Below are 18991 nucleotides of genomic sequence, written 5' to 3' on the forward strand. Positions count from 1 at the left end.
AAAACTATGAAATAACACATATGTAGTAACAAAAAAAGTGTTAAACAAATAAAAATATATTTTATATTTGAGATTCTTCAAAGTAGCCACCCTTTGCCTTGATGACAGCTTTGCACACTCTTGGCATTCTCTCAACCAGCTTCATGAGGAATGCTTTTCCAACAGTCTTGAAGGAGTTCCCACATATGCTGAGCACTTGTTGGCTGCTTTTCCTTCACTCTGCGGTCCAACTCATCCCAAACCATCTCAATTGGGTTGAGGTCGGGGGATTGTGGAGGCCAGGTCATCTGATGCTGCACCCCATCACTATCCTTCTTGGTCATATAGCCCTTACAAGCCTGGAAGTGTGTTGGGTCATTGTCCTGTTGAGAAACAAATGATAGCCCCACTAGGCACAAAACAGATTTTTTAAATATAATTTTTTATTTAACCTTTATTTAACTAGGCAAGTCAGTTAAGAACAAATCTTATTTACAATGATGGCCTACACCGGCCAAACTCGGACGACGCTGGACCAATTGTGCGCTGCCCTTTGGGACACCCAATCACGGCCGGTTGTGATACAGCCTGGAATCGAACCAGGGGGTCTGTAGTGACGCCTCAAGCACTGAGATGCAGTGCCTTAGACTGCTGCGCCACTCGGGATGGCGTATCTCTGCAGAATGCTGTGGTAGCCATGCTGGTTAAGTGTGCCTTGAATTCTAAATAAATCACAGACAGTGTCACCAGCAAAGCACCCCCACACCATCACACCACCTACTCCATGCTCCACGGTGGGAACTACACATGCAGAGATCATCTGTTCACCCACACAGCGTCTCACAAAGACACAGCGGTTGGAACCAAAAATCTCAAATTTGGACTCCAGACCAAAGGACACATTTCCACCGGTCTAATGTCCATTGTTCGTGTTTCTTGGCCCAAGCAAGTCTCTTCTTATTATTGGTGTCCTTTAGTAGTGGCTTCTTTTCAGAAATTCGACCATGAATTCCTGATTCACGCAGTCTCCTCTGAACAGTTGATGTTGAGATTATTTGGGCTGCAATTTCTGAGGCTGGTAACTCAAATGAACTTATCCTCTACAGCAGAGGTAACTCTGGGTCTTCCTTTCCTGTGGCGGTCCTCACGAGAGCCAGTTTCATCATAGCGCTTGATGGTTTTTGCGACTGCACCTGAAGAAACTTTCCAAGGTCTTGAAATTTTCCGGATTGACTGACCTTCATGTCTTAAAGTAATGATGGGGACTGTCGTTTCTCTTTGCTTATTTGAGCTGTTCTTGCCATAATATGGACTTGGTCTTTTACCAAATAGGGCTATCTTCTGTATACCACCCTACCTTGTCACAACACAACTGATTGGCTCAAATGCATTAAGAAGGAAAGAAATTCCACAAATTTCAAATGTATTAATTGAAATGCATTCCAGGTGACTACCTCATGAAGCTGGTTGAGAGAATGCCAAGAGTGTTCAAAGCTGTCATCAAAGCAAAGGCTGGCTTCTTTGAAGAATCTCAAATATATTTTGATTTGTTTAATGCTTTTTTGGTTACTACATGATTCCATATGTGTTATTTCATAGTTTTGATGTCTTCACTTTTATTCTACAATGTAAAAAATAGTTAAAATAAAGAAAAACCCTTGAATGAGTAGGTGTGTCCAAACTTTTGACTGGTAGGGTATATGCAAACACACGCACATCCACACACACCATTACTGGTGAAGCTTATGAATGACATCTACCTGCTGTGGAATTCTCCATGTAAGCGGATGAATGATTGGACTTGGATTTCTTTGATTCATACTTCAAGCGATCTAAAACAGAGAGAGCTGGATGTTATGACGCAATATGGGACACATAGCAGCATCTAATGTACACTATTATTAAGAAACCTTTATGAAAGTGGGACATGGTTCCCAAATTTCAACTAGGATAAAACATCATGAGATAGACAAGGGACTTTGCAACTAGCATAACATTTTAGTCATTTAGCAGACGCTCTTATCCAGAGCGACTTACAGGAGCAATTAGGGTTAAGTGCCTTGCTCAAGGGCATATCGACAGATTTTTCACCTAGTCGGCTCGGGGATTAGAACCAGCGACCTTTCAGTTACTGGCACAACGCTCTTAACCACTAAGCTACATGCCGCCCAAGAGCATTTTCAACAGTAGCGGACTTGCTCCGTAGAAAGCATAAACTTGACTACTGTACTAGCCTACTGTGTCCCGAACATGTATTCAGTGTGTTAAAAGTATATCATGCAGGTGACCATGTATGCCTATCTGTGCATGACACACACCTCTCTCCAGGGCGACGAGGAACTCGCGGTTGCGCTGCAGCTCCCTCATGAACTCCTCGTTCTGGAGGAACAGAGCGATGCGTTCATCATCCAGGTACTGTTTCAGTTTACGCTCCTGCTCCGTGCCTGCCCCCGCCACGCCCCCGGCACCGCCTGGCCCTCCAGGGGCCCCTAGGGCTCCACCAGCCGCTGGCCTGGAGACACCTCCCTGGGCTGTCCGCTGGGCGATGGAGGAAGGCTGGGACAGACTGCTCTGTGAGCCCTAGAGGAGGAGAGATGGAGAAAGAGAGGTTGAATTTAGTTGCTATTGATTTCTGTAAGCAGGATGTCACCCTGCTGTTAATGATGATGTCATACTGCTAATGTATTTTTTTGTGTGTGTGTGGTTTTCTTCACATCCACTGTGTACCTGTATATTGTCCAGTTGCTGTGGCAGGATCCGCAGGAAATCATCTGGCAGGTTGCCAAGCAACGGCGGATTCCAGTTCCTGTAGCTGCGGACCTGCCGGTGACCTGGAGGTGGCTGGGCCTCGAACCTAGGTCAGACAAGGGTCAAAGGTTAGGATCAGACTAGATAGAGATTCATATGCCATGTCATACTAGAATAAAACTAAATGTACACATCACACATTGTGTATTGATGCTGTGAAAAGTAAGCAATGCATGAAAACACAAATAATAATGTCTGTTTGTCTTTACAATAAAATCCCCTTTGAGCAGCAGTCACCACATTTAACACACCACTTTGTACAGTCCAAGAAGTAAATTACTGTGAATCTCTCAGCTGGTGGTGTGAAGCAGAACAAATGTGGACATTGTCATGAATCATAAATCATTGACACGGAGGCTTGATGCAAATTCATTTACATGGAGGATTGTTATTAACTGGTCCAGTGATACACAAGCACCAATTACACAAACATGCACGCACGCACACACACCAGCTGGAGACAGAATTGCACAGTTCTTAAAATGGCCACCAGGTGGAGCCTTGACTAACTATAACAGCATGTGGTCGGCTGTGATTTCCACAGGCCCCTGAGCATGTAAATTCCAGGGTCCCATAGGACCACTTCCTCTGTTCCTCTGGGCTTTAAAGAGTACAGGCTAGGGGATTGCATGTGAACAAAAGCTCCTGTTGGGATTTTTAAAACATGAATCCTTCCTTCCTCCCTTTCATAAAGTAATCAGTGTGCATGTTCGAGATGCCCATATTCTATACAGGATTAAAGTATTACCATAGACAGACGACTGATAGGTTAAACTCTTCTCTGGGCATTGTGTAGATCTGTTGAACTGTATAGTATAGGACAGAGGAGGCTGGTGGGAGGACATATAGGAGGAAGGGGTCATGGTAATGTCTGGAACGGAATAAATTGAATGGTAAAACAACGTGTTTGACTCCATTCCAGACATTACAATGAGCCTGTCCTCCTATAGCTCTTACCACTAGCCTCCTGTGACAGTATGACAATTTACCTGGGTGGAGGAGTGGGTGGGTCCTCTGGGTACTTTCTGTCGTAGATGTGCATGTCATAAGTGGGCGGTGAGTAGACGGGGGGAGGTTCCTCGTCGGAACTGTACGGTTCTAATGTCCGCTCAAGAATCTGGCCCAGGGAATGGAGGAGACCAAGAGAGAGTATGGCCCTGATCAATAACATTAATACACATTTACCCAATGAAATCAGTCATGTCAGTAAGATTAATAATTTCAGTTAAGAGAGAAGCTGGTTGGGTTACTGTCTGATAAGGTAACTGGAGCACACAAAACAGCACTACTTTTAGGCATTACTGCTGCCTTTACTATATACAATTGAAGTCGGAAGTTTACATACACTTAGGTTGGAGTCATTAAAACTTGTTTTTCAACCACTCCACAAATGTCTTGTTTACAAACTATAGTTTTGGCAAGTCGGTTAGGACATCTACTTTGTGCATGACACAAGTCATTTTTCCAAAAATTGTTTACAGACAGATTATTTCACTTATAATTCACTGTATCACAATTCCAGTGGGTCAGAAGTTTACATACACTAAGTTGACAGTGCCTTTAAACAGCTTGGAAAATTCCAGAAAATGATGTCATGGCTTTAGAAGCTTCTGATAGGCTAATTGACATCATTTGAGTCAATTGGAGGTGTACCTGTGGATGTATTTCAAGGCCTACCTTCAAACTCAGTGCCTCTTTGCTTGACATCATGGGAAAATCAAAAGAAATCAGCCAAAACCTCAGAAAATTTTTTGTAGACCTCCACAAGTCTGGTTCATCCTTGGGAGCAATTTCCAAACGCCTGAAGGTACCACGTTCATCTGTACAAACAATAGTACGCAAGTATAAACACCATGGGACCACGCAGCCGTCATACCGTTCAGGAAGGAGACCCGTTCTGTCTCCTAGAGATGAACGTACTTTGGTGCGAAAAGTGCAAATCAATCCCAGAACAACAGCAAAGGACCTTGTGAAGATGCTGGAGGAAACAGGTACAACAGTATCTATATCCACAGTAAAACGAGTCCTATATCGACATAACCTGAAAGGCCGCTCAGCAAGGAAGAAGCCACTGCTCCAAAACCACCATAAAAAAGCTAGACTACGGTTTACAACTGCACATGGGGACAAAGATAGTACTTTTTGGAGAAATGTCCTCTGGCCTGATGAAACAAAAATAGAACTGTTTGGCCATAATGACCATCGTTATGTTTGGAGGAAAAAGGGGAAGGCTTGCAAGCCGAAGAACACCATCCCAACCGTGAAGCACGGGGGTGGCAGCATCATGCTGTGGGGGTGCTTTGCTGCAGGAGGGACTGGTGCACTTCACAAAATAGATGGCATCATGAAGAAGGAAAATTATGTGGATATATTGAAGCAACATCTCAAGACGTCAGTCAGGAAGTTAAAGCTTGGTCGCAAATGGGTCTTCCAAATGGACAATGACCCCAAGAATACTTCCAAAGTTGTGGAAAAATGCTACCAAATACTAATTGAGTGTATGTAACGCTTCTGACCCACTGGGAATGTGATGAAAGAAATAAAAGCTGAAATAAATCACTCTCTACTATTATGCTGACATTTCACATTCTTCAAATAAAGTGTTGATCCTGACTGACCTAAGACAGGGAATTTTTACTAGGATTAAATGTCAGGAATTGCGAAAAACTGAGTTTAAATGTATTTGGCTAAGGTGTATGTAAACTTCCGACTTCAACTACATATTCTAGAGGGACAACATGGGTTGCAGTTACTTTCTTCTTTTTTGTGTGTGGTAGTGGTACACAATGCATTATTGATTAATACCTAGACTACAACAAGAACAGGAGGGGAGAGAGTGAGGCAGTAGGCCCCGTGTAGCTCAGGTGGTAGAGCATGGCGCTTGCAACGCCAGGGTTGTGGGTTCGTTTCCCACGGGGGGCCAGTATGAAAACATGTATGCACTCACTAACTGTAAGTCGCTCTGGATAAGAGCATCTGCTAAATGACGTAAATGTAAATGTAGGCCAGCAGAGGATGTGACGCGGGGGTCCCCAATTACAATCAGCCATGGGCCGATTTTTCCTTGAGTGGAGGGTCGGGGGGCCGGAACATAGTTCTAAATAATTTGTACACTGCAAACTGATTCCCAAACCGATATAGTATTTGACAAAAACAGAATCATTTCAAACCTTGAATACATTGGGATACGATCACATATGGCTCTCTATTTATGCGTGGGAATACTTGGGAACATATTTCGTAAATAAAATTAACTTTGAACTAAGCTTGGGCGATATACCGTATATACCGGGGTGTGTAGACATACAATCGGTGCATGCCATGCCACTGCTTATAACTAACTATTACTATCTTAGATGTGTCAAATAAATGATATCCAGATCAGGGCTTCAGCTATGCATTTGGTTTGCTAACTTGTTAGCTAAGTGGCAAGATCAAGCTTCTTGGTTACAGCAGAGACAATCAATCCCCTCCTGGATCGAGATCCATGTTGCCCGAATTTATTTTCTTTAAGAAATAGCGCCTTGTGTGCACTTCCGGTAATACCGTATACCTCGGTATGGTACAGAAAGGGTATGACAGTATGAAAATCTAGGTACCGCCCAACCCTACTTTGAGCAGATTTCCTGGTGATTTTACAGTATTTTATGTCCAACATGATGGCGCTGCAGTGGATAGCAGCAGTCTTACATGCTCCTGACCAATTCTGCAATTTTGTGTGTTTTTTACGATGATCCTAACTTTTGTATATAATGTCTTCACCATCATTTCCTATGAAGGAAGCAGCTTCTGGACGTCAGAACAACGATCACTAACCTCGATTTGGACAAACATTTCTACGTTCTGCTTACTCCGGACCAGACCCTAATTCCCAGGACTCGAAAGAGGAAGCTGCGGCGAAAGAGAGGTAGGCGAAGAAGTTGACGTGACTAAGTCGGCGCGCCAATAGACCGCCATTGCCCTCTGTTCTATTGGCGAACGTGAAATCACAGGAAAACAAACTGGATGAGCTCCATTCGAGACTATCCTATCAACCTGAAAAACTGTAATACCCTATGTTTCTCAGCGTCGTGGCTGAACGAGGACATGGATATACAGTGGGGAAAAAAAGTATTTAGTCAGCCACCAATTGTGCAAGTTCTCCCACTTAAAAAGATGAGAGAGGCCTGTAATTTTCATCATAGGTACATGTCAACTATGACAGACAAATTGAGGGAAAAAAAACCAGAAAATCACATTGTAGAATTTTTAATGAATTTATTTGCAAATGATGGTGGAAAATAAGTATTTGGTCACCTACAAACAAGCAAGATTTCTGGCTCTCACAGACCTGTAACTTCTTCTTTAAGAGGCTCCTCTGTCCTCCACTCGTTACCTGTATTAATGGCACCTGTTTGAACTTGTTATCAGTATAAAAGACACCTGTCCACAACCTCAAACAGTCACACTCCAAACTCCACTATGGCCAAGACCAAAGAGCTGTCAAAGGACAACAGAAACAAAATTGTAGACCTGCACCAGGCTGGGAAGACTGAATCTGCAATAGGTAAGCAGCTTGGTTTGAAGAAATCAACTGTGGGAGCAATTATTAGGAAATGGAAGACATACAAGACCACTGATAATCTCCCTCGATCTGGGGCTCCACGCAAGATCTCACCCCGTGGGGTCAAAATGATCACAAGAACGGTGAGCAAAAATCCCAGAACCACACGGGGACCTAGTGAAGGACCTGCAGAGAGCTGGGACCAAAGTAACAAAGCCTACCATCAGTAACACACTACGCCGCCAGGGACTCAAATCCTGCAGTGCCAGACGTGTCCCCCTGCTTAAGCCAGTACATGTCCAGGCCCGTCTGAAGTTTGCTAGAGTGCATTTGGATGATCCAGAAGAGGATTGGGAGAATGTCATATGGTCAGATGAAACCAAAATATAACTTTTTGGTAAAAATTCAACTCATCGTGTTTGGAGGACAAAGAATGCTGAGTTGCATCCAAAGAACACCATACCTACTGTGAAGCATGGGGGTGGAAACATCATGCTTTGGGGCTGTTTTTCTGCAAAGGGACCAGGACGACTGATCCGTGTAAAGGAAAGAATGAATGGGGCCATGTATCGTGAGATTTTGAGTTAAAACCTCCTTCCATCAGCAAGGGCATTGAAGATGAAACGTGGCTGGGTCTTTCAGCATGACAATGATCCCAAACACACCGCACGGGCAATGAAGGAGTGGCTTCGTAAGAAGCATTTCAAGGTCCTGGAGTGGCCTAGCCAGTCTCCAGATCTCAACCCCATAGAAAATCTTTGGAGGGAGTTGAAAGTCCGTGTTGCCCAGCGACAGCCCCAAAACATCATTGCTCTAGAGGAGATCTGCATGGAGAAATGGGCCAACATACCAGCAACAGTGTGTGAAAACCTTGTGAAGACTTACAGAAAACGTTTGACCTGTGTCATTGCCAAAAAAGGGTATATAACTAAGTATTGAGAAACTTTTGTTACTGACCAAATACTTATTTTCCACCATAATTTGCAATGAAATTCATAAAAAATCCTACAATGTGATTTTCTGGATTTTTTTTCCTCATTTTGTCTGTCATCGTTGACGTGTACCTATGATGAAAATGACAGGCCTCTCTCATCTTTTTAAGTGGGAGAACTTGCACAATTGGTGGCTGACTAAATAGTTTTTTTCCCCACTGTACATCTCGCTGGTTTTTCTATGTATCATCAAGACCAGACTGCAAACTTGGGTAAGACGAAGGGAGGATGGGGGTGTCTCTTCATTGACAACAGCTGGTGCGCGATCTCTAATGTTAAGGAAGTCTTGAGGTTTGCTTGCCTGAGTTAGAATACCTCATGATACGCTGCAGACCATACTATTTACCAAGAGAGCTCTCATCTATATTTTTTGTAGCTGTCTATTTACCACCACAAACCGAAACCGCACTCAACGAGCTGTATAGGGCCATAAGCAAACAAGAAAATGCACATTCAGAGGCGGCGTTTCTCATGGCCGGTGATTTTAATGCAGGGAAACTGAAATCTGTTTAACCAACTTTTTACCAGCATGTCACCTGTGCAACTAGAGGTGACAAAACTCTAGATCATCTTTATTGCACAAACAGAAACGCATACAAGCCCCTCCCTTGCCTTCCCTTTGGCAAATCAGACCATAACTCTATCCTTCTGCTTCCTGCTTACAAGCAAAAACTCAAACAGCAAGTACCAGTACCACTATGGAAGTGGTCTGATGAAGCGGATGTTATGCTCCAGGACTGTTTCGCTAGCACAGATTAGATGTGTTCCGTGATTCATCCGATAACATTGAGGAGTTTATCACATCAGTCACCGGCTTCATTAATAACAGCATCGACGACGTCGTCCCCACAGTGACCGTACGTACATACCCCAACTACAACCCATGGATTACAGTCAAAATCTGCACTGAGTAAAGGCTAGAGCTGCTGCTTTCAAGGAGCGGGACACTAATCCAGACACTTATAAGAAATCCCACTACGACCTACGACAAGCTATTAAACAGGCAAAGCGTCAATACAGGACTAAGATTGAATCTTACTATGCTGGCTCTGATGCTCGACGGATGTGGCAGGGCTTGCAAACTATCACAGATTATAATGGGAAACCCAGCCGCGAGCTGCCCAGCGACGCAAGCCTAACAGACAAGGTAAATGCCTTCTATGCTCACTTTGAGGCAAGCAACATTGATAAGCGCACCATGCATAAGAGCACCAGCTGTTCCAGACGACTGTGTGATCTCCCTCTCCATAGCCGATGTGAGTAAGACCTTTAAACAGGTTAACATTCGCAAGGCCGCGGGGCCAGACGGAATATCAGGAGGCGTACTCAGAGCATGAGCTGACCAGCTGGCGGTCTTCACTTGGCGTCTCAAGATGGACAAACTATTGCCGCTTTTTTCTACTTTTTCAAGCGAAGGTCTTTTAAGGGAGTATGCGAGCACACTCGTTCGGTTCGTCTAGCCGAACCAAAGCATGTAGAAGCCTTGACCCTGCACTGACTGACCTCTGGTGGGATGCTGTCATCGGAGTCAGAGCTGTCATCCGATCCGTCTCCGTCGATGCTCATCTGGAGGAGCTGGTCGATGGTGGCGTCCACCGCCCCGTTGTTGGAGCGCAGGACGCACTCGATGACCTCGTAATCCATGGTGGGGAACATGATCTTGAAGTCCTCCATTGCCTGGTTGAACTCCAGGCGCCGCACCTGTCGGTTAGGCCGGCTGTTGTTGAGCTCTCCTGGGGTAGAACCACCGCCACCTCCCCCTCCTCCTTCACCTCCCCTGGAGCCTCCATTACTGCTGCTTCGCCTGAACAGGCTGGTCATCTTGCTGCCCTGACTGGTGCTATCACCTAGGGGTCAGGAGGGCACCTTGACACTCACCTACCTTTCTTTCTTTCTTTCTTTCTCGCCCTCTATCACTCTGCTCCCGTCTGACTGTGTTTCTCCTGACTCACAGTCTCATCATACCACCACATGGATGGCAGTCCTCTGAATGGAGCAGGAGAGTCCAATGCTCTTTCTTTTTCTCAGCTTGTTATTCAGCTGCATCCAACACGGCTGGCTGTAGCGAGGGGGGTCCTTGGTTTGTGTCCACTCCTCCGTCCCGTCACCAGTTTCAGGTCCGTGGAGTGCCAAGTTGGGGGACCTGAATCTCTGGTCCAAAACAGTCAGCACCTGAGAGGGAGATAAGGAGGGGGGGGGTTAGCAAAAACTACCATATTTCTGTAATTCGCACAGTTAACTGCTCCTTTAACAAGCACCTAGGCTCTACACAGAAGCAAACACCTAGGCTCAATTCAACTACTGGCTAAAAGGCTACAGCCCCAGAGCCATTGAAATATAATTGGGAAAACTGACATGGTTCCACAAGATTTGACATGGCCTTGTCCGAGAGGGTGTCTCAGGGTGAAAGATGGACAGCGTCCCCACTCCGCCTTTCTTTATTATTTGTTGTTAGTTGTTATTGGTCCCATCCTTCAACTCTATTCAACACCTCCCATCTATCTCTTAACACCATCCATATAGGATTTCTATTTGCCATATATTTTTCAACCGTACTGTGATGTTTTACAAAAGTTCTGAACCTTTCTATTCTCATTGCTTCTACAGATTGTGAATTAAAAATAAACATTTTTGCTAAAAGTATTATTATATTATTGATTGATTGACTATGACTTTTCAGATCACCCAGTAATGCTATCTGCAAGGTTAGCTCCAGGTAAATATTGCAATCCTTTAGCCATTCCTGGACCTGTGTCCAAAAACAAGCTACAAATGGACAGAACCAAAACAAATGATCTAATGATTCTGTCTCTTCACAGTAAAATCTGCAGAGATGGGAAGATTGTATCCCCCATATAAATAACATTCTATTGGTAGCAAGAATTTTATATAATAATTTAAATTGAAAGATTCTAATTTTTGAATCCGGTATATAGTATATATACTTTTTTAATAAAAGCGGGCCGTATGTTTGACACCCCTGGGCTAGGCGTAATGTCAAACTCAGAACTTGAGTAGGCCTAGTTCCATGCAAGTTCATATGGGAGCTCACACCTAGGCTACACGTTAACATGGGCTCCCCATACCCTAACATCTGGTTGTCGCCTGGAGTTGAATTTGATACATATTTACATTGCTAGTTATCAAAGTTTATGCTACGTAGAGTAAACACCAGAATATGAAACAAGATCCTTTACCTTCAGGTTACCTCTCCACAGCTGAAACAGAAAGCAGAGTTGCAGTGAGGGTTTAGTTCACAGAATCCCTGACTAGGACTATAGCCAGGAGTCGTCTCTGAGTCCAAGGGCCTGGATTTTCCTCATCCTGGTTTCCATTACAAGAAAGAGGCCATGGAGGGAGAGAAAAAAACAGAATTCAAAAAATGTAAGGGTCCTCAGAGGAACTGGAGCGTACTTTCGATGCCCTAGCTAATAGCTATCACTACTCTCCCCCTCGATGCCCTAGCTAATAGCTATCACTACTCTCCCCCTCGATGCCCTAGCTAATAGCTATCACTACTCTCCCCCTCGATGCCCTAGCTAATAGCTATCACTACTCTCCCCCTCGATGCCCTAGCTAATAGCTATCACTACTCTCCCCCTCGATGCCCTAGCTAATAGCTATCACTACTCTCCCCCTCGATGCCCTAGCTAATAGCTATCACTACTCTCCCCCTCGATGCCCTAGCTAATAGCTATCACTACTCTCCCCCTCGATGCCCTAGCTAATAGCTATCACTACTCTCCCCCTCGCACTCCCTCCCTCTGCTTTGTCCCTGTAGTGCTGGGAAGAGAAATCCCTGGCTGCGATGGGGGAACAATGCATCCAGTGCCAGCCCAACCCACATGGCAGTGCCAGGCCCCGTCCAGCAGCACAGACAGTCTGCCACTTAGCCCTCCTCTATGCACTTTGCCTGCCACCCCCCCCACACACACATATGTTTTGCCCTCTTCTCTTTTACATGAAGACTGGCTCTGACATAAACAGGGCCATCTCGCCTTGTGTGTGTGTGTGAGACTGAGACAACGGGTCTTCTCACAGTTGTGGAAACTTTGCGGTAATGTGGATTATCTCTAGGATGGCACCAATCTCAAAAGGCATTGTTCAAGAGGCCTATAGAAATCAGGGCTGCACATAACTATGTTCACTCCTAGTGTTCTGTGCTTCCTCTCCGCAGCAGACAGTCTGAGGGAAGGCAGGTCATTTCCATGTAAAAGGACCCAATGAGCACCAACATGTGAAGTTCATAGGAGCCAGCGGTTGGAAACAGTTCAGGGAAAAGAACAGAAAACCGGAACATAACTAAACGATTTGATGAAAAGAAACAGAACTGGAAACAAAAGTGATCTATACTGTTACGGAACAAAACCGTTATTTTTAAAAGCAAGGCAACCGGTTAATAACGTTATTTTACGTTCTGGGCCATCGGGTTCTTGGTCACCTCCCTGACCAAGGCCCTTCTCCCCTGATTGCTCAGTTTGGCCGGGCGGCCAGCTCTAGGAAGAGTCTTGGTGGTTCCAAACTTCTTCCATTTAAGAATGATGGAGGCCACTGTGTTCTTGGGGACCTTCAATGCTGCAGACATTTTTTGGTACCCTTCCCCAGATCTGTGCCTCGACACAATCCTGTCTCGGAGCTCTACGGACAATTCCTTCAACCTCAAGGCTTGGTTTTTGCTCTGACATGCACTGTCAATTGTGGGACCTTATATAGACAGATGTGTGTCTTTCCAAATCATGTCCAATGAATAGAATTTACCACAGGTGGACTTCAATCAAGTTGTAGAAACATCAATGATGATCAATGGAAACAGGATGCACCTGAGCTCAATTTCGAGTCTCTTAGCAAAATGTCTGAATACTTATTAAATAAAGAATTTCTGTTTTTTATTTTTAATACATTTGCAAAAATTTCTACAAACCTTTTTCGCTTTGACATTATGAGGTACTGTGTATAGATTGATGAGGATTTTAAGGCTGTAACGTAACAAAATATGGAAAAAAAATCAAGGGGTCTGAATACTTTCTGAATGCACTGTATACTTTTTTCAACAATTTTCTATACTAAAAATTAAGAATAAGCAAAGGCTTTGATTTCTGGTCAGGAAATGGGTCTTAGAAAACATCTACCAGAAAAAGTCTTAAAAGGAACCAGAATACATCAAAACACAATAATGTTGAAGTTAAGACCCCTGCCAACTATAATCAACACATATTTCGTTTTGGAGAAATATTTACCTTCTGTAAGTTTAAGAAATATTGCCTTGTGCCTTGTAATTCTGTTACCAAAAACCAACATATCTTTAAGATATTTTCTAACTTCTCTCCCTCATGAGAATGGAGGATAATGAAAGGTCACAGAAGTAACAAGTAAAGGTAGACCTATCAATTAGTGTTTTTACTGATATCAATTTTGTTTATGAATTATTAAGTGATTAAAATAAAAAAATATCAGTTACCATATCGGCAACAGAATTTCCCCAAAATTGGTAACGGAATTTCTGCTATTTAATTGGCTACAATGGGAAATCATAGTAGTCACAAACCACACAAAAAAAAGTACTACAAAATGTTTGGTTGGCATGCATTTTAAGTGAAAGATCTGAGTCTTAGCGCAATTCCGTTAGCGTGGAATTGCCCGGTAGGCAAGTGTGTGTGAGAGAGAGTGAGTGAGCGAGAGAAAAGCGTGACCAGGGCGCAGTGGCAGCCATGGGAAATCACTTTCATGCTCCAGCTCTGGAACCAGGAGAGCGAGACAGACTCTACGGGTGCATCTAAACCGTCTTAAGTAGGCTGCTCATCCTATTGATTACACATCTGCTCAGATTAAGGAGAGGAGATGAGGAGAGGAAGTCATTTACACTATTGAGATACACCCCATCCTGGGCCTCTGAGGACATTGGCAGTGACTGTCTGAGCCGTGAGCCGGGGCCCAATGTTTATGGACAGCCTCTCTATACAGACCAGGAGATAACCTCTGCTAGGCCTTCATGTTGATTTGTGGAGCAATAAACTCTCTATACACTGCTGTGGGCTTCTTTGAACTTCATTTCATTTGGCCTGTAAAACACCTTTCCACAGTACCTCGCTCAGGGCATACAGCCAGTACACACTGCACCACACTCTCTCACTATGGACCGTCACAGCATAAACCTTGATCCACTGAACTGAGCCCAACTCTCGCAAGTGTGTGGGACTGTTAGGTGTGAATATGTATGTGCCAGAAACAAGCAACCGAGGAGTAGCGAGAAAAAAAGGGGGGCACTTTCACATCTAGGAGTGACATGCAAAATCTCTTCATACCTTCTAATTACTGAGATTATTTGCCCAATTAATTGGAATCCAAATGAATTGGAAAGTGTTTTACTTTGATCTACTTCATGCATCAACTCTTTTGACCTGTCGATGGGAGATGTCTGTCAAGAATTCAAGTGGGTTTCTACCATGTTACCCTCTGTGTAGCATGTGTGCTCTGGTCTTGTCTGTTGAGGTCACATTCGACCATACAGAGTTGACTTCCTGCTTCGTGCTCCTGAAAGAGCGGGTCACCGTCCGGCAGCTTGCAAACACTGGGTTCCCCAGGCAAGGACATCACTGCCCAGCCAGGAAACAGGATGTCAGACAATATGATAAAGCGCTTTATGATAGAACATGCCTTCACATCATCATGCCAGCAAACATCATTGTTCTTCCTTATGACTACTAAGCGCTAGAATACAATCGGGGATGACTACAGAGGATCAATCCCCCTCACTTTCCAATAAAGAATGCTGATTTAGCTGATAATATTATAAGTTCTGCATCTGATCCATCTCTGGACTATGAAAATACATGCAGAAAAACTGTTTCTGTCAGCATTACGGGACCAAAAACTTGTAAACACTTCCCTATCGGATAAACATATTATAGCTTCCTTCTTTCGGGCTCAACAACCCTGTTTTTGTACCAGCAGCACAAGATTATGAAAACCTGCATCTTTTTTTGGCAGAAAGTTGATTATGTATATAAAGGCCTGAAGCGTGCACGTCTCAGCACTGAACCCAGCCATGGACTCCCTCAAACACAGACCTCTTCACATCAACAAGACCATATTCATCTGCACCCAGGAACCTGCTATATTTAGCATGGAATCCATTGCTCTTTGTCCTCCTGGGTCTGTATGTGTGGTTGTGGCTGTCTCCCGACACACAGTGCACAAAACGAATCTGTCACGATCGTTGAGAGACGGGTCAGAACAAGGTTCGCATACCACGCAGCACATGTTTATTTACTCAATAAACATACAACAAAACAATAAACAACGTAACGTGAAGTCCTCCGGCTATACACATACAAGCCAACACGGAACAAGATCCCACAACTAAGGTAGGCAAACAGGCTACTTAAGTATGATCCCCAATCAGAGACAACGAGCGACAGCTGTCTCTGATTGGGAATCACACCCGGCCAAACATAGAAATACAATACCTAGAACATAAACATAGAATTTCTAGCATAGATTCTCACGCCCTGACCAAACCAACTAAAGACAACCGGCCTCTCAAGGCCAGGGCGTGACAGAATCAGCAGCGCTGTCCTGGTCAACAGACCTGGGCTTACCTTCCATCCATTACACTCACTGTGATAGAGCTGGTAAGAAGAAAAAAGACATTACCCTATGATAGAATACTAGGAAGTCACCATCTGATGGACTACACTCTTCTAAAGTAATTATGTGGAGCAACAGACTCTGAATGACTAAATGCAGCCAGTCATTCACTTTGATGCTGGAGCCCTTTAAGCTGGCCTACATTAACACAGCCAAGCAGAAAATGGAGAGGAGGGGATGATCATGAATTAATCTGGCTTCAATATGTAGGAACACGATGACAACAGAAAAAGAGATAAAAAATGACAAAATGCATCTCCTCTCTAAGTAGTGAGGGAAAATAGTATTTGAGCCCCTGCTGATTTTGTACGTTTGCCCAATGACAAAGAAATGATCAGTCTATACATTTTATGGTAGGTTTATTTGAACAGTGAGAGACAGAATAACAACAAAAAAATGCAGAAAACGCATGTCAAAAATGTTATAAATTGATTTGCATTTTAATGAGGGAAATAAGTATTTGTCCCCCTCTCAATCAGAAAGATTTATGGCTCCCAGGTGTCTTTTATACAGGTAACGAGCTGAGATTAGGAGCACTCTCAGCTCGTTACCTGTATAAAAGACACCTGTCCACAGAAGCAATCAATCAATCAGATTCCAAACTCTCCACCATGGCCAAGACCAAAGAGCTCTCCAAGGATGTCAGGGACAAGATTGTAGACCTACACAAGACTGGAATGGGCTACAAGACCATTGCCAAGCAGCTTGGTGAGAAGGTGACAACAGTTGGTGCGATTATTCGCAAATGGAAGAAACACAAAAGAACTGTCAATCTCCCTCGGCCTGGGGCTCCATGCAAGATCTCACCTTGTGGAGTTGCAATGATCATGAGAACGGTGAGGAATCAGCCCAGAACTACACGGGAGGATCTTGTCAATGATCTCAATGCAGCTGGGACCATAGTCACCAAGAAAACAATTGGTAACACACTACGCCGTGAAAGACTGAAATCCTGCAGCGCCCGCAAGGTCCCCCTGCTCAAGAAAGCACATATACAGGGCCGTCTGAAGTTTGCCAATGAACATCTGAATGATTCAGAGGAGAACTGGGTGAAAGTGTTGTGGTCAGATGAGACTAAACTCGAGCTATTTGGCATCAACTCAACTCACCGTGTTTGGAGGAGGAGGAATGCTGCCTATGACACCAAGAACACCATCCCCACCGTCAAACATGGAGGTGGAAACATTATGCTTTGGGGGTGTTTTTCTGCTAAGGGGACAGGACAACTTCACCGCATTTAAAGGGACGATGGACGGGGCCATGTACCGTCAAATCTTGGGTGAGAACCTCCTTCCCTCAGCCAGGGCATTGAAAATGGGTCGTGGATGGGTATTCAGCATGACAATGACCCAAAACACACGGCCAAGGCAACAAAGGAGTGGCTCAAGAAGAAGCACATTAAGGTCCTGGAGTGGCCTAGCCAGTCTCCAGACCTTAATCCCATAGAAAATCTGTGGAGGGAGCTGAAGGTTCGAGTTGCCAAACGTCAGCCTCGAAACCTTAATGACTTGGAGAAGATCTGCAAAGAGGAGTGGAACAAAATCCCTCCTGAGATGTGTGCAAACCTGGTGGCCAACTACAAGAAACGTCTGACCTCTATGATTGCCAACAAGGGTTTTGCCACCATGTACTAAATCATGTTTTGCAGAGGGGTCAAATACTTATTTCCCTCATTAAAATGCAAATAAATTTATAACATTTTGGACATGTGTTTTTCTTGATTTTTTTGTTGTTATTCTGTCTCTCACTGTTCAAATAAACCTACCATTAAAATTATAGACTGATCATGTCTTTGTCAGTGGGCAAACGTACAAAATCAGCAGGGAATCAAATACTTTTTTCCCCTCAATGTATGTAGTGGAGAACAGATCTCATTACTCAAGGGTTACAGTGTTTTCAGATGGTAGGCTCCAGCTCCCAACACGATTACGAGTCCCAGGCTCGTCTGTCCCCATGACAAACAGGCCCCAGCATTCCATCTGGGGCCATCATACTGTACGTGGGACATTCTAATCTCCTGCTGCAAGATTATTTAGGGTCAGAGAACTCCACTTACACTACCAGTCAAAAGTTTGGACACACCTACTCATTCAAAGGTTTTTCCTAAAAATTTACTATTTTCTACATTGTAGAATAATAGTGAAGACATCAAAACTATGAAATAACATATATGGAATTATGTAGTAACCAAAAAAGTATTAATCAAATCAAAATATATTTTATATTTGAGATTCTTCAAATAGCCACCTTTTGCCTTGATGACAGCTTTGCACACTCTTGGCATTCTCTCAACCAGCTTCATGAGGTAGTCACCTGGAATGCATTTCAACTAACAGGTGTGCCTTGTTAAAAGTTAATTCGTGGAATTTCTTTCCTTCTTAATGCGTTTGAGACAATCAGTTGTGTTGTGACAGTGGGGAAAAAAAGTATTTAGTCAGTCACCAATTGTGCAAGTTCTCCCACTTAAAAAGATGAGAGGCCTGTAATTTTCATCATAGGTACACGTCAACTATGACAGACAAATTGAGATTTTTTTTTTCCAGAAAATCACATTGTAGGATTTTTTATGAATTTATTTGCAAATTATGGTGGAAAATAAGTATTTGGTCACCTACAAACAAGCAAGATTTCTGGCTCTCACAGACCTGTAACTTCTTATTTAAGAGGCTCCTCTGTCCTCCACTCGTTACCTGTATTAATGGCACCTGTTTGAACTTGTTATCAGTATAAAAGACACCTGTCCACAACCTCAAACAGTCACACTCCAAACTCCACTATGGCCAAGACCAAAGAGCTGTCAAAGGACACCAGAAACAAAATTGTAGACCTGCACCAGGCTGGGAAGACTGAATCTGCAATAGGTAAGCAGCTTGGTTTGAAGAAATCAACTGTGGGAGCAATTATTAGGAAATGGAAGACATACAAGACCACTGATAATCTCCCTCGATCTGGGGCTCCACGCAAGATCTCACCCCGTGGGGTCAAAATTATCACAAAAACGGTGAGCAAAAATCCCAGAACC

The 18991-nt window shown here is 43.8% G+C and overlaps 1 protein-coding gene across 1 annotated transcript in view; it reads right to left on the bottom strand.

Moving 5' to 3' along the window:
* LOC121567747 (CUE domain-containing protein 1-like) overlaps positions 1-18991 on the bottom strand; it is a 52191-nt gene that overhangs the window by 12382 nt on the left and 20818 nt on the right. Inside the window, exons 2-7 of the mRNA XM_041877991.2 lie at positions 11520-11646; positions 9826-10494; positions 3777-3904; positions 2707-2833; positions 2298-2559; positions 1740-1811 (exon numbers count right to left, since the gene is read on the bottom strand). Coding sequence (XP_041733925.1) covers positions 1740-1811; positions 2298-2559; positions 2707-2833; positions 3777-3904; positions 9826-10143 — 907 coding nt within the window. The 5' untranslated portion in view covers positions 10144-10494; positions 11520-11646. The remainder of the gene's footprint in view (positions 1-1739; positions 1812-2297; positions 2560-2706; positions 2834-3776; positions 3905-9825; positions 10495-11519; positions 11647-18991) is intronic.

The sequence above is a fragment of the Coregonus clupeaformis genome, chromosome 6, assembly GCF_020615455.1.
Source record: "Coregonus clupeaformis isolate EN_2021a chromosome 6, ASM2061545v1, whole genome shotgun sequence".
Taxonomy (NCBI): domain Eukaryota; kingdom Metazoa; phylum Chordata; class Actinopteri; order Salmoniformes; family Salmonidae; genus Coregonus; species Coregonus clupeaformis.